Source organism: Vicia villosa, linkage group LG4 (genome assembly GCF_029867415.1).
Source record: "Vicia villosa cultivar HV-30 ecotype Madison, WI linkage group LG4, Vvil1.0, whole genome shotgun sequence".
Taxonomy (NCBI): Eukaryota; Viridiplantae; Streptophyta; class Magnoliopsida; order Fabales; family Fabaceae; genus Vicia; species Vicia villosa.
In genome coordinates, this window is record NC_081183.1 from 182,072,445 (window position 1) to 182,086,833 (window position 14,389).

The following is a 14,389-nucleotide window of genomic DNA, read 5'->3' on the forward strand; positions in this document are numbered from 1 at the left end:
GCAAGAAAGTGTAAGTACTGAGGTTAGGTGAGAAAGAATGAATTTCTTGACCCTATAGTAAAAGAGGGTATTTAAAACCCCCAACGCGGAGTTAAGATTTCCCTATTTTGGATTGAATTGTTGGAGGCTTAAAACAAAGAAAACTATCAGGATGCCACGTGGTAGGGCAGAGTCAGCAAGTGACTCATATCCTAGTTGAATCGACCATAATGTTTGGAGGTGATGACCGAAATTCCTGCTAGTGGGTGACCACATGCTCTTCGTAGAGCACGTGGGACTGAAGCTCCAACGATCACTAAGGGAGGCAAACACATTTCAGCTTGGGAAAATTATATCCCGTACCCCTACATTTATCCCAATACCCCTACAATTTTAAAAAAATCTCAATTTTGTCCTTATTAAATTTTTAACTTTTCTTTTTTATTTTTTTTTTTCAATTTTACTGAACCGATATCCCAGGGGTGGGTGTTCCGGTTCTTTTTTTTTTTCAATTTTACTGAACCGGATATCTCAGGGGTGGGTGTTCCGGTTCCTTTTTTTTTCTTCAATTTTACTGAACCGGATATCCCAGAATTGGGTGTTCCGGTTCTTTTTTTTCACAAAGTTTAAAAATGGATAATAAAAAACAGGTTGAAAACAGTTTCTGCCACTAGTCAGACATTGATTTGTTTCGTGCAAAACTTGTCAAAACACACCTAGTAATAATAAAATAATATTGACGATTTTTCTGTCGTTGTCGCAAAGAAAACTAGTACTGCATGAATTGTTTATTCGCTAATAAATGTTGAGTAGTTGAAGATGCATGAACTGTGCTTCTGTGTGCAAAACAGAGCATGTAGAGAAATTGAAAAAAAAGAATCGGAACACCCAATTCTGGGATATCCGGTTCAGTAAAATTGAAAAAAAAAAGAACCGGAACACCCACCCCTGGGATATCCGGTTCAGTAAAATTGAAAAAAAAAATAAAAAAGAAAAGTTAAAAATTTAATAAGGACAAAATTGGGATTTTTTTAAAATTGTAGGGGTATTGGGATAAATGTAGGGGTACGGGGTATAATTTTCTCAGCTTGGACCTTAGTTGAGTCTAGGCAAACACATTTCAGCTTGGACCTTAGTTGAGTCTGCTCGGCCCAACGCAGAACAATAACTATTAGATTAGAATAAGATCCGGCGTTTTAATTGATTGTAATTATTAGTCTAATTATCAAATAGTTTTTGAGAGAAAATATTTAAAATTTAAATACTACTGATCAAACAAAATTTTTTATTATTAAAGTGAGCTCAAAAATTAAATGTTAAAAACATTGTTTTTAGTTTAATTGTTATACACTGTGTGTGTAAAAAAATTTATACTATTGCATCATTCAATTGTATTATTTTAAAAAAATTAAAATAAAAAACATTACTAATTTATTAATGGTTTATAATTAAATGACAGTGTAAAACTTTTTTATACTGTACATTTTAATTAATTAATTAATTTTTTATTTTACTATTACCAATATATTTTCAAAGACACGCAATTATTCATTAAAAAATAAGATAAAAAGTCAATTGAAAAATATTTATTTAAAAAAATTATAGATTTAATTTATAAAAGTCAAAGTATTATACTATACTTAATGATAAATAATAAAATATTGACTTTTAAATTCCATAACTTGTAAGTTAGTAATACCTTTATTAAAAAACAAGTTATTTTTCAAACACATTGTGAATAAGTGATAAATAAATAAATAAAGAAAAAAAAAAGAAAATGTTTTCAATGTTTTGTAATCCTTCCTTTTTTGGTTTGGAAGAAACAAGACAATTGTAGTGTAGTGGTTCTGGTGTTGTTGGAGGGTCGAGAAGACATTGTTGACAAAGTCAGTCAGGGTCAATTTCGGAGTTCTCATTCTTTCATTCATCCATTGCCGTCTCTTCAATTCTCCTCTTAACCCACAAAACCAAACCCTCTTTTTATTTCAATTTCAACAACAACAACAACTTTTCAATCGTGAAACAAACCGTTTTTAACATCAACATCGTATCATGTCTCTCAAACCGTCTATTTCCTCGGACAATACGAAGCTTCCTTTGTCGGATCCTCCCAAAGACCAACCCGACGACGACAAGCTTTTCAAAGGCTCCGCCATGACCAAACGTGGCGCCTACGCCGCCATCTCTTACATGTCCTGCGCTGGTAATTGTTCGTAAAAATGTAAAAAAAAAAATTATGTTTTTAACAGAAAAATTTAAATGGGGTATTGAATTTTCATACTTCATGGCTTAAAGTAATGTTTTTTGTTGTTGTTGTTGTTATTGTAGTTTTATTGGTGATGTTCAATAAGGCAGCTCTTTCATCGTATAACTTTCCATGTGCAAATGTTATCACACTTCTTCAGGTTCGTAGTTTCACTACTTGTAGTTTTATATCCAAGGTTTAGTTCTTAGTTATATGTTATATGTTATTTGGAGTTGATGAATGGTTTTATTTGTGCTTTGGAATATTTGGTCATTACAGTTTATGATGCTTGACAAACGTGTAACTGAACGTATTTGTTTGTCAAGCACACACATCGACATTCGTAATGATTTGAAAAAAAATGAACAAATTGAACGTAATCACACGTGTTAGTGTCGGTTGTCTTACCACGACACTGCTACAGACAAATCTTTTTCAGAGGTGTCGGTGTTACTGAGGTCAAGATTAAAGAATAAAAATCACACCACATTATTAATGCATAAACATTGATGTGATTCTGTCTACAGTGATCTGTCTGTTCACTTTAATGTGAATGTGAATTTGTGATCACCGGAAGGGCAGAGTGAGAAGTAAATCGGTGGAGTAGAGGGGTTGGAGCCCCTTGAGGCGTGTACAATATACTCCACCTCTGATCACACCGCATGTGTTGGTGTAGACACTGGTTCGAACACATCTTCCATTTGAAGTGTCGGTGTTACATGAAATTTAATACATCTGTTGCGAAACATGGTAAACAAAAGGACTTGATATTCCACCTTTATTTATTCTTCTCCAGTCTTTTCCTACACTAACGCTTATGATGCTTAGCATTATATTTACTACGGATTACTGAGGCCTTAAAAATTAACAACCTATAGTTGTGAAAATCCATTTTATCTATTATGTTTATAAAACATACTCCTATGCCTATTTTTGCTGCAGATGGCTAGTTCGTCTTTTTTTCTTTATATGTTGAGGCGCTGGAGAGTAATTAGTTTTACAGCAAGTGAATCCTTACTTATATCAGATACTTCAACGAAATTGGTATCATTCAAAACTTTGAAGCACACATCTCCTTTGGCCGCGACATATTTACTTTACATGGTATAAGTCTTTCCTCAACCTTCTCCCCGAGGACAAGTTCTTAATAAATTGTTTTTCCTTTTAAACTATTTTTTATTCACCCTTGTACTTCTCCTTAGCTAGCCACCATGGAGGCTGTTCGGAGAGTAAATGTTCCAATGTATACGACTTTGAGGAGGACAACAGTGGTATTTACAATGCTTGCAGAGTTTGTTTTGGTGAGGCAGAGGTATACGCGATCGGTCGTTTTCAGGTAAATTGCTTCCTCTAATTAGAGTTACTGAGAAACTTGCGTTATTTACTTGTCATCCTTTCTCAGTCATTCTTGTTGAGAAACTCGCGTAAATGAGTAAAATGTATAATGCATAAGTAACTCCCACATGGTTGACAAGATTTACACTTTTACATCGGAAACTCATCATGAATAACATAACTAGTTTACCATCCTTTGTGTTGTTTCCCCCTTTGAAGTTATAACTCGGTGAAGTTAAAGTTCAAATTGTTTTTTTTTGTTTTGAATAAGCATTCCCCTGATTGTTTCATTTAACTGAAATTTATAAGGCTGTTATCAGTGTTGGCTTGATTATCTTTGGTGCCTTTGTTGCGGGAGCACGAGACTTATCTTTTGATGGTTATGGTTATGCCGTTGTTTTCGTGGCAAACATTACTACAGCAATATATCTTGCTACCATAGCCCGCATCGGTAATGTTCCTATTCTCACACTCATATAAAGCGGAAAGTTTATACCTTGTTTCCCTGTAAATCTTGACTATCTTAATTATTCGGCTTTATGTATTTTTCTCAGGAAAAACTAGCGGTCTTACTAGCTTTGGCCTTATGTGGTGCAACGGTAAGCTGATAGATTGTATTGTGGCCTATTAAACTTTCTTACTTTGTTTTAGTGTGATAGGGTTTTTGACCCGAAATACTTATCCATTATTATAGGTATCCTTTGTGGGCCAGTTTTACTCGTCTGGACTTTTATTAGTGGTGACTTGAAGACGACAATTGATTTTCCTTATCTTTTCTCACCTGGTTTTCTCGTAAGTTCTCTTTAGCCATTCCTCTTCGATGAGTAATAGTATTTGTAATTAGATCTTCCTTGATAATAGGCCAGAAAAATGAATTCTCGAGAAGCTTAAAGCAAATATATCTACACCCTCATTGGATTGAACCTCATAATTCATAACCCTAAATCTTTCCTTTGATTGGTTTAGTGATTAATCTGATTTTTCTGTTCCTTTTTTCTTGGGCAGGTTATTTTGCTTTTTTCATGCATACTGGCATTCTTCTTGAACTACTGTATATTTCTCAACACAACTCTTAATTCCGCTCTGACACAGACAATTTGTGGTAATATGAAGGTTCGTCCGTTCCCTACCCGTTGTTTTACAATGCTTAAATAATATACCTACTGTTCAGTTAGAGAACTAGAAATGTGTAGTGAAGTGATGGAATAAAGTTTTGATGTGTGGAGCAAGCTTCCTGTATGGTTGAGAGAGGGGGTGGATCTGCAAGGATAACACTTCCCTCAAGTAGTGAATGAGTAACAAAAGAGTAAATTAAGTTATGATTTGAATATACCTCATGTCTCGTGTGGGACCCCTTATATATGAGGGACGATTGGAGGCACCCCATGCTTCCCGTTGTGGAATGCGGGGAACCGTGGTGAATAACTGTTCGTGGCATGGATCATGTACGGTTCTCAAGGTTGTGAGTGCAATGTACCTCCAACAGCTTATGACTTTGGACTGATGATTGGGCCTCCTCGTTGTTAGGCCTCTGACCTGTCTGGAACACCTTCTATTTACATAAGAGAGGACTTTGATGATTTCTTGTTTTGAATTAGATGTCATAATTTTGCTTGAACCCTAATTATTATTCTGCGCTGATGTGTAGGATCTATTTACAATTGGCTTTGGCTGGATAATTTTTGGCGGGCTACCATTTGATTTTGTGAGTACTCTGTGCTCTTGTAGTACTGTCTGTTTCGGTGTTACCATTTTTTTTATTCACTGATTATAGAATATGTGTCGATTTGATTTCAGTGGAATGTAGTTGGACAATTTCTCGGTTTCACCGGATCGGGTTTATATGCTTACTTTAAGCTCATTGGCAAGTAACTTGTTCAAGTCCTCTAAATGAACATGAGGACGGGCGATGCATCCGTCGAGGAGGACTAGAGTATGAGATGAATCAGAATCAAACTCGGTTCTGTGGAACATGTGATGGACTAATCTAAATATGTTTAGGAAGTTTTGTTGAATAGAAGATGATGACAGAAACATTTTCTTAGGAAGCATTCTAGTTCTGGTGTCATGGCTTTAGTGTAATAAAACAATTGTTGATGATGTTGTTGTTCATCCCTCTATTTGAAACTGTTAATAAACACAGTATTATTTTATTATAAACAATGGAAGACAGAACAACACTATTTTGTATCCCTAATAACTGTTAATGTTTGTTATAAATTATTTTTTCAATACATTAGATCGACAATCAAATTTTAATCACTTTTAATTTAAAATAAGAAATTTATGTCATAATATTTTAAAACTTTTTAAATATTGATTACTTCTAAAGTCCAAGTACTATTGTCTGAGCAATACTTTGACTTGGTTGATTGTCAATTGTTATTTAAAACTTAGGGTGGATTTGATTTGCTAAAGAATGAGGTATTGGGGACAATTTTTTGTTGTTGTATATTCTGTCATGATAATGGATAAAACTTAAGGCAAGAGATTTGAATTCTTGTCCTCCACTCAATAATCAGATAACTTTTTGTCCCAAACACAAATTATCAAAAAATTATTAAAATAATAATTTTTTACTCTCTTTTTCATTATTTAATAATTTATTCATAAATATAATATTAATATTTTATATATCAATAAAGAATATTATAATAAAAATTATATTATCTTTATTCAATTATGGATATATCAAACAAAGTAGAGAAAAAAAATCTCTATTTATCATTTTTCTTCTCTTCTTTTTATTTAATATTTTGATTCATAAATATCAATATTTTGTATATCAATAAAAAAGGTCAAATACACGTTACCCCTGCCATTATATCGAGTTTTGATTTCACCCCTATAAGAATTTTTTTTGTGACCCCCTTTACTAAATCTATATTCCATCTTCAGAGACCCTATTGTTACAATTGCGCTGACTGTGTAAGTGATTCTTTCTAGGTGGCAATTTATGGTTGGCTGTCTGGATTAAATAATGCCAACTAATATTAAAATTAGAAAAAAATTGTTTTCCTATTTAACTCACCCCCCTAAATGTTAGGGCTCATATTTGAGAAGTTCACTCAAAATAGCAAGTGGAGAAGACGAAGGCATGGTGGAACGCGGCCAAGACGCTAACGAAATGTCACAAGTTAGTTTGGTTTGCTGTCTCTCTTACTTGAATCAAATTGCATTTTGTTTTACATTTGTTGTTATGTTTAATTTCAGAACATGCAAGTGTTTAACACTGTCTTTCACCAAGGGAGTTTGTAAGGTTGATTGATGGTGAAACGGTATACAAGGGTGATGTTTCAACCATAGTTTTTGGGCAACACATTGAGAAGTGGTCAATGGTTGACTTTCACAATTAGGTTAATGGGTGAGGTTACTTAGAAGGGACGTACAGAACGTGGACCAAAATCCTTGACATAGGTGAAAACTTTTTTCAGATTGGGAAAAATGATTATGTTTGTGGAATATGATGTCAATGGTATAAAAGTCACGGTTAGGAGTCATATGTGTGTGAATGAAATGGTCGAGTTAGATGAAAGTGATGAAGAGGGAGTTAATGAGTTGAATGACAGTGAGGATGAAAGAACCACTGCTATTGCAGATGAATTTGATGGAATTGATGTCTCTATACCCATTAGAAAGGGTCCAATAATAGTTTGATTGTTAACTGGTTCCAATAAGAGGAAATATGAAGATGATGAATATGTTAATGAAGAGCTAAAAAACTCTGATCGAGATGATTCTGAATATGATAAAGGGACTAAGTTTGAGAAGTTTACCCTAAATGTGATGTACTGATGAACAATATTGCAGAGTATTTTAATGCCACCATTTTAGTAGCAAGGGATAAACCTATACTAACCATGTTGTGAATGAATTAGAAAATACTTGATGAATAGGTGCAATTCTTTTGTCATGAAACTTGAAAAGTGGCCACACATGGTTATGCCAATTCCTAGAAAGAGATTAGACATTGAGGTGGCTATGAGTGGTCATTGGTTGCCAACTTGGGCTATGGATGAGAAATTTAAGGTCACTCATTCTTATAACAAACAAGAATTCATCGTTGACATTGCCAAAAGGTCTTGCTTATGTAATTTCTGGGAGTTAGTTGGTATTCCTTGTAGGCATGTTGTTGCAGCATTATGTTTTATGCAACATAATCCAAAATTGTTTGTTGATGAATGTAACTCTAGGGAAAAATATCCCCTTTGTTATAGATTTGTTGTGAGTCTCATTAATGGACAAGAAATGTGGCCTGAAGTTGAAGGTGAAAAGCTTCTACCTCTTAAGTACAAAAAAGGTCCAGGCAGACCAAGAAAATTAAGAATTATGGAGTCTGATGAGGAAGGTTCTAGAAGAAGATTTTCTGGTGTATCTTATAGGTGTACTAAGTGTGATAAGCTTGGACACAATGTTCAGTCATGCAAGAGAAAGAAATAAGATCCAAATGCCTAAAAAAGAAAGATATCAATGTTTCTCTGTATTGTTGATTTGTTTAGAAAGGTATTGTTTCAATTGTTGATTTTGCATGTCACTTGGATTGTTGTTTATAGAAAAAGGTGAAGTTTGATGCAGGTATAAGTGCAATCACTAATGGTTCTGCTCAACAAAACAACCAATTGATGTAGGCAAACATGATGCAACTCAACATAATTTAGGTCAACATGATGGAGATCAACATGATGCAGGTCAACATGATGTAGTCACACCATATACATGATTGTTTGGGGATGTTTTTTATGAGACAAAGTCAACCGTACCTGACATCAACACATTAAATCCAACTATGCAAACAAAAACTAGCATCAGGTCACCAAGTACCAAAAGGAAAGGCAAGGCTAAAGTCAAACAAGAAGCCATACCAATGAGAAAGAGGTTAATCGAGAGACTTAAACTGAAATGGTTTCAAAAACCAATCAAAAGGTCTGGTTCAAACCCAAACAAACCAATGTATTTGTCCAAAGAAGAAAAAGGTATTCTGACACAAGAAGAGTACAAAGGTGAAGAGTACAATGGATCTCAAAATGCAAAGAAGGGTACAAAGAAATCTGCAAAGAATGCACACTATGTTATGACCTTTTGTAATCTATTTATATCCGTGTGCCATTTTATAATGACTTATGCACACCTTGTGTGCCATTTTCTAATGACTAATGCACACTTTTGGTGCATTTTGTCACCATATTATGAACTAATCATATCAAAACCTTATATCACAATAATTGATTGACAACAAAGTTAAGCATTTCATTAATTCAAAGCAATTTTACAATCAGTTTCATAATCACCAACATGATGAAAATACATCAGACTACATAAGTTGCAAATACATCAAACCACATAAAATTATATTGACTTGTACAACATTGCAAAAATAAACCAAGAGATCACAAGTGCCATATTCAGTTTGAAATTTATCTTCCTCTGGACTTCAACCTCCATCTTTGCTTTTTTCTAACTTCTTCAATGTGGTTCTAATTTCACATCTGCCATCTCACACTTTTGACAACATGCTTGAATATTCTCAATTCCCTTTCATAGAGTCTTCAATTTCATCATCCCACAAAACAGGTCACAAATATTCCCATTCTACAAACACAAACAACATTTACACAACTGTTAACATCTTAAACATAACATTTTGATTTTAAAGAACATTTACAAACACAAGATTCTTACCCCTGTGTTGTGACATTTCAAGAATTTCCTATAACAGTTTTGACCTCTGTTGGAGACCCACATCTTCATTGCACGATTACATCCACACTTGGGTAAACTTGGAAATTCAACGAAATGTGTGGTGCTGCTTCCAATTGAGTTGTTCCCAACCATGTTAACTTGCACACATAATCGTACTAGGAAGAAGAAGACGAACGAATTCAGAAGAATGGAAGACTAAGAATGACAACACGAAGGGAATGATGGAAGAATAAGAAGAAAAAAAAACCTAGATTCAAGATGAAGAAGAATGTAGGAAAACCATTCTTTTTTATTTTGATTTTTAATTTAAATATTAGGTGGCATTATTTAATCCATTCAGTCAACCATTAAATACCACCTAGGAATCACTTACACATGAACTCTGATTATGGTAAGGAGATCACAAAAAAATCTTATGAGTTGAAATCGAAACTCGCTATAATGATAAGGGGATAATATATGAGTTAAAGTGTAGTACATTGAAAGTGTAAAATAGTTTTACACTGTCATTCAATAGAAAATTATCAATTTGTTATATCATTAAATTATTTTTTAAATAAAAAAATTATTTAATTAAATAAATTAGTTGATAGTATAAAAATATTTTATATTGTGATATCGACAAAAAGTAACCGTTGACGGTTTTATCTAACTACGACTGATTCTTTTTTCTCTCTCCCAAAACCCCTTTTTTTTTCAGTTCTTTCTCCCTAAGCAAGTAAAGCACTATCCATAGAACTAGAATCTCCCAAACACAAGTTTCAGAATCCAATAACAGTTCCCAAAAGCAAAAACCCTAACTAACTACTCCAAGAATCAATCTCTTCTAATTCCGTTTTAATTCCAATTTATTATTTATTAAACTCTCTTTAATGGACTTTATTATTTTTACGCTCGAATTTAAATTAACTCCATTTTTCGCACAAACCTGAACTTTCTCTTTCTCCATTCCTCCAATCTTCCATGGCGGAAACTGGTTTATCGCTGATGGATCCCAACGCGAAGAAGAAGAAAAAAACCGTGCAGTTTTCTTCTTCTTCTTCTCCTTCTCCACTTGCAATTTTTTCGAGAAAAAGTTTGTTTTATGATAGGCTTCCTTCACTGCCTTTGAGACTCTCTGTTCTCAAATTAGACGGTTCTTCGTTCGGTAATAATATATTATTGATAGAATCGTTTTTTTTTTTTTTGGTTTTTTATGTTAGTTTATAATTGTTGCTGTTGTTGAAGATTGATTGAATTTTTTAGGTTTTTAGATATTCAGGTTTCGAAGAATGCGACTATTGCGGAGCTTAAGGATTCAGTGGAAGCTGTTTTTAGTTATATGCCTCAGAATGGTCCGGGCAAAATTTCATGGTGATTGTTTACTCACTATCAATTTTTTGGAGGAATTTTGTATCATTCAATTTATAATGGTTAAGTGTATGTTTGGTTCTGTGAATGAATTGATTTTTTTAAAATTAAAGTCAGTTGAATGTGAAGTGAGTTATATTTGAGATGAACAAAATAATCTGAATGCTTGAATTAACGGATGGAAATCTACGTATCCTACCGAAACAGACACATGAGCTATGAAGCACTGACACCAGAAACATGAATGTCAGTGACACTTGACATGTCCGGTAATAATTTGTGTAATGATTTGGAAAAATGAATAAATTAAATGTAACCACAAGTGTCAGTGTCAGTTTTGAATATGATGACACTCCTTTTTAAAGAGGTGTCGGTGCTCCATAGCACAGGTGATTATATTCAATATTTGTGGATGTGTTGGTGCTTCATAGATGAGATTAAACAAAGGAATTACAAGGACAAATCTATCTTTGAGTTATGGTGATCTAGGTGTTGTTCTCCACTAAAAATCATTGCATTATAAGGCAAAGTCTTTTTCTTTTTTGATGGAGAACAAAATTCCACTTTACCGTCTTAAGTTTTGTCTTTATTTTAAATAGGGAAGTTAGTCATTTTATTCACAAACTTTGCAGATTTATTTTTCTCCTTGAAGAGAAAGTGTCTTTCTTATCTCTTGTTTTACTTAAGTTGTTTGGATTATTTGTAAAGGATGAAATGGAAGATGAGAGAATGCATTTCATCTTAATTGCTTCCGGTACCAATTTGGACAAAATTAAATGAAACATGTTTTTCTCTCCGTTTCATTTTTAAAATATGCAAAGAGTAGTTTGGTTATTGTATTTGATTCTCTATTTTTAACCCAGAGATCAGCAGCAGGGGTGTTATTTTGTTTTCTGCAGTTCTTATATTTCTGTGATTTGTAGTTTTCCATTGCCTTTATTGTGACTATATATTTGTAATGTTGTATAAATATACACTTATGTTTAATGTTTAATTTTTTATTGTGAAGGCCACATGTTTGGGGACAGTTTTGTTTATGCTATGATGGACATAAGCTAGTTAAGGAGGAGGATTATCTTAGAAACTATGGTGTCAAGGATGGTGACCAGGTTCGAAAATTTTACCTATTTTTGCATCTTGCTTGATTTAAGCCTTCAGTTTGTTCTGAATGAACATTTTGCTAAATAACTTCCTGCATTTAAGCCCATGTATGTTTGTATTTCTTTCTTATATGGATTTAGTAAACTTGTGTCAAGGAGTCTCTGTCTAATGCGTTTAAGAAACAAAAATTGGTCGTAATTTTGTGAATCATGTGATTTTGATTTGCTTTTGTTCTCATCTCTTCTCTGTTATCATAGACAAAACTGTGTATCACATTATTGTTAGAACTATTTCTTTTTAGCATAATTTCTAATCTATGATGTGTTCTATATAGAAGTCTCTGTCTATTGACACAATAGTTGTTTTTCTCTGTTATGCATAGCTCAATTTCATCCGCCACACATCAAATAATTTCGGTGTTCAAAGAAAGCGATCAAAGAAAAGAGTTTTCCATTTGAAACAACACAGGAGGTACAAGTTTTCAATCATTAAATCTATTAACTATAAATATCAGGCGGTTGCCTGCATGACTCAGGAAATTCACTTGCTATTTCCCAGGTTGCAGTAGTAGAGTAGAGTCTTTCCCGTGCCTTTGTTTATGATGTCCGTGTATGATGAAAAAAATGTCTACTTAACTGATAAGATTATAATAAACTGTACCTTCACAAATCTTCATTTACGCCTTCATGAGATATCTTATCTTTATCATATGTTGGGTGATTATTTGTGAAAGATATTTAAAATCTTATTGAACTAGATGCCCTTGTTATGCATGTTTCAATTTAGTTCGTATTGGTCTTTTTAAAGCTATATTGAGAAAAAAATGCAACTGCAGAACAAAATAGCATATAAAAATGAGTGCTTACTGGAGCATATTCAAGATGTTTCACAGAAAAATGTGTGGAGAAATATTAATTTGATTTGCACATGGATTAGATAAATTTGATGCATGTGCTATAATATGATATTGTTCTGAAACTAGTCCTTACACTAGCCAGGTAATATAATAAATTTTAGGTCACAAGTGAATTACTGCAAACAGAAAGAAAATAGCGGCGACGATGACGACGACGATGACGATATTAGTTCAGATGAGAATGCAAAGGTCAAGGATCACACTAAAGAAGTGCATGTTGCAAAGAACAAGATAACTGGCTTTATGGGAGATTTGTTATCCACACCACTAGCAATTGTGAGAAAAACAAAAACTCAAAACCAGATCTTCCCATCGACAATTTCCAGGTGTTTGCTTGGCAGTTTCAGGAAGATCAGAAGGATTGTTTGTTTCGGAAAGAGACAGCAATATTCTATTTGGAAACGGTACTAACAATATTTAGGTAAGACTCACAACAGATGAAAACTGTGACACTTGTAAATTTTGACTCATCAATCAGCATGCATGTGGAATTGTATTGGATTGGGATTGTAGATATTGCATATTCTCAATCTAGTGTTTCTACTCAAAACAGATACCTGTTTGGAGTTGGTTTTTTCAATAAATTAAGTGTTTACCTGCACTTTCAAACATTTCAATTAGTCCCATGATAATGTATACAATGAGGATGCGTTGGATGTTTTGATGGTTCGAATAACCTTTTGGAGTTAGATGAAATTGAATCTGATTTTTTATCTGCAACTATGTTTACTATCGTTGTTGATCTGCTTACTACGTTTGGATTAAGGATGGTAATGTATAATAGTTTAATTGTAATGTATTTTTTTTAAAGAGATAGACATATATTTTTTATATGATGATGATATATATTAAAATATATAAATAAATATTGTGTGGGTATAAGGTGGAGTGAGTACTAAAGCACCTGCCCTCGCACCCATACTTTTAATGGGTAATTACCAGTGTCTAATTTCATACTTTGCTGGTTTTTATCCTATTCGATGTAAGTATTTTTGCAGGTGCGGTATAGATCCAATTGACATCCAAATTGTATTTTTGCAGGTGCGGTATAGATCCAATTGACATCCTTGATTTGGATGCTACAATTGAACCCATATCAGTTTGGTTGTTGTGTATAGAAATTCTGGTTCTATTTGCCCGTATTGGAAAATTCTTGGATAAATTTTTTTAATCGTTGGCTAACTCTCTTTGTTTCAAAATACATGAATTTTCAATGTAATGATGATTATTATCTTTCAATCGGATAATTTAATTGTTACTAATACACTACTTTTAACACTTTAGATTAATTTAATACACAAATGCTTTTCTCTTTTCATTGTACAAATTATTATTATTTTTTTAATTATCATTAAAGTTGGAGCTGTAACATTAGGTGCAGGGCCACGAATTTGAATATGCAACATTTCATTTGTTATTTTTTTTTTGTAATGTCCACTTGTTCATCTTTAAAGATGAACTTTAGCCAATAGACTATTTGAATTTTTTTTTACTTTTTTTTTTGACCAAGAATTTTTTTTTACTTAATACACTACTTTTAACACTATTTTTGACAACCTTTATTACACTCTTTAATATTCTTTAATATGTCTGCACAAATTTTAAACAACATTGGTTAATGAAGAGAGAAGTAATATTATATAATTCAATGATTGTTTCTCTGTTCTTTCTATTCAGGTTGCTCATTTGGCTTCTTTGTGATAGCTAAATTTTTTGGGCTAAGATCTGTGTGTCGATTCTATGTATCTCAAAAGTATCCTATG

The 14,389-nt window shown here is 33.1% G+C and overlaps 2 protein-coding genes across 2 annotated transcripts; both read left to right on the forward strand.

Moving 5' to 3' along the window:
• The first annotated feature begins 1,773 nt into the window (after window positions 1–1,773).
• On the forward strand, window positions 1,774–5,737 carry LOC131600469 (UDP-N-acetylglucosamine transporter UGNT1). Its single transcript, XM_058872627.1, has 10 exons — window positions 1,774–2,182; window positions 2,308–2,384; window positions 3,167–3,328; window positions 3,427–3,560; window positions 3,880–4,010; window positions 4,114–4,158; window positions 4,254–4,351; window positions 4,565–4,672; window positions 5,208–5,264; window positions 5,357–5,737. The coding sequence occupies exons 1-10, from the start codon at window positions 2,032–2,034 to the stop codon at window positions 5,429–5,431; spliced, it is 1,038 nt and encodes a 345-aa protein (XP_058728610.1). The 5' UTR covers window positions 1,774–2,031; the 3' UTR covers window positions 5,432–5,737.
• Window positions 5,738–9,907: 4,170 nt separating this feature from the next.
• On the forward strand, window positions 9,908–14,159 carry LOC131596274 (uncharacterized). Its single transcript, XM_058868883.1, is given in 7 exon segments — window positions 9,908–10,406; window positions 10,513–10,612; window positions 11,619–11,718; window positions 12,093–12,181; window positions 12,728–12,873; window positions 12,876–13,047; window positions 13,668–14,159. Coding segments are annotated over 7 exon segments (921 nt in total). The 5' UTR covers window positions 9,908–10,222; the 3' UTR covers window positions 13,798–14,159.
• The last annotated feature ends 230 nt before the right edge of the window (window positions 14,160–14,389 follow it).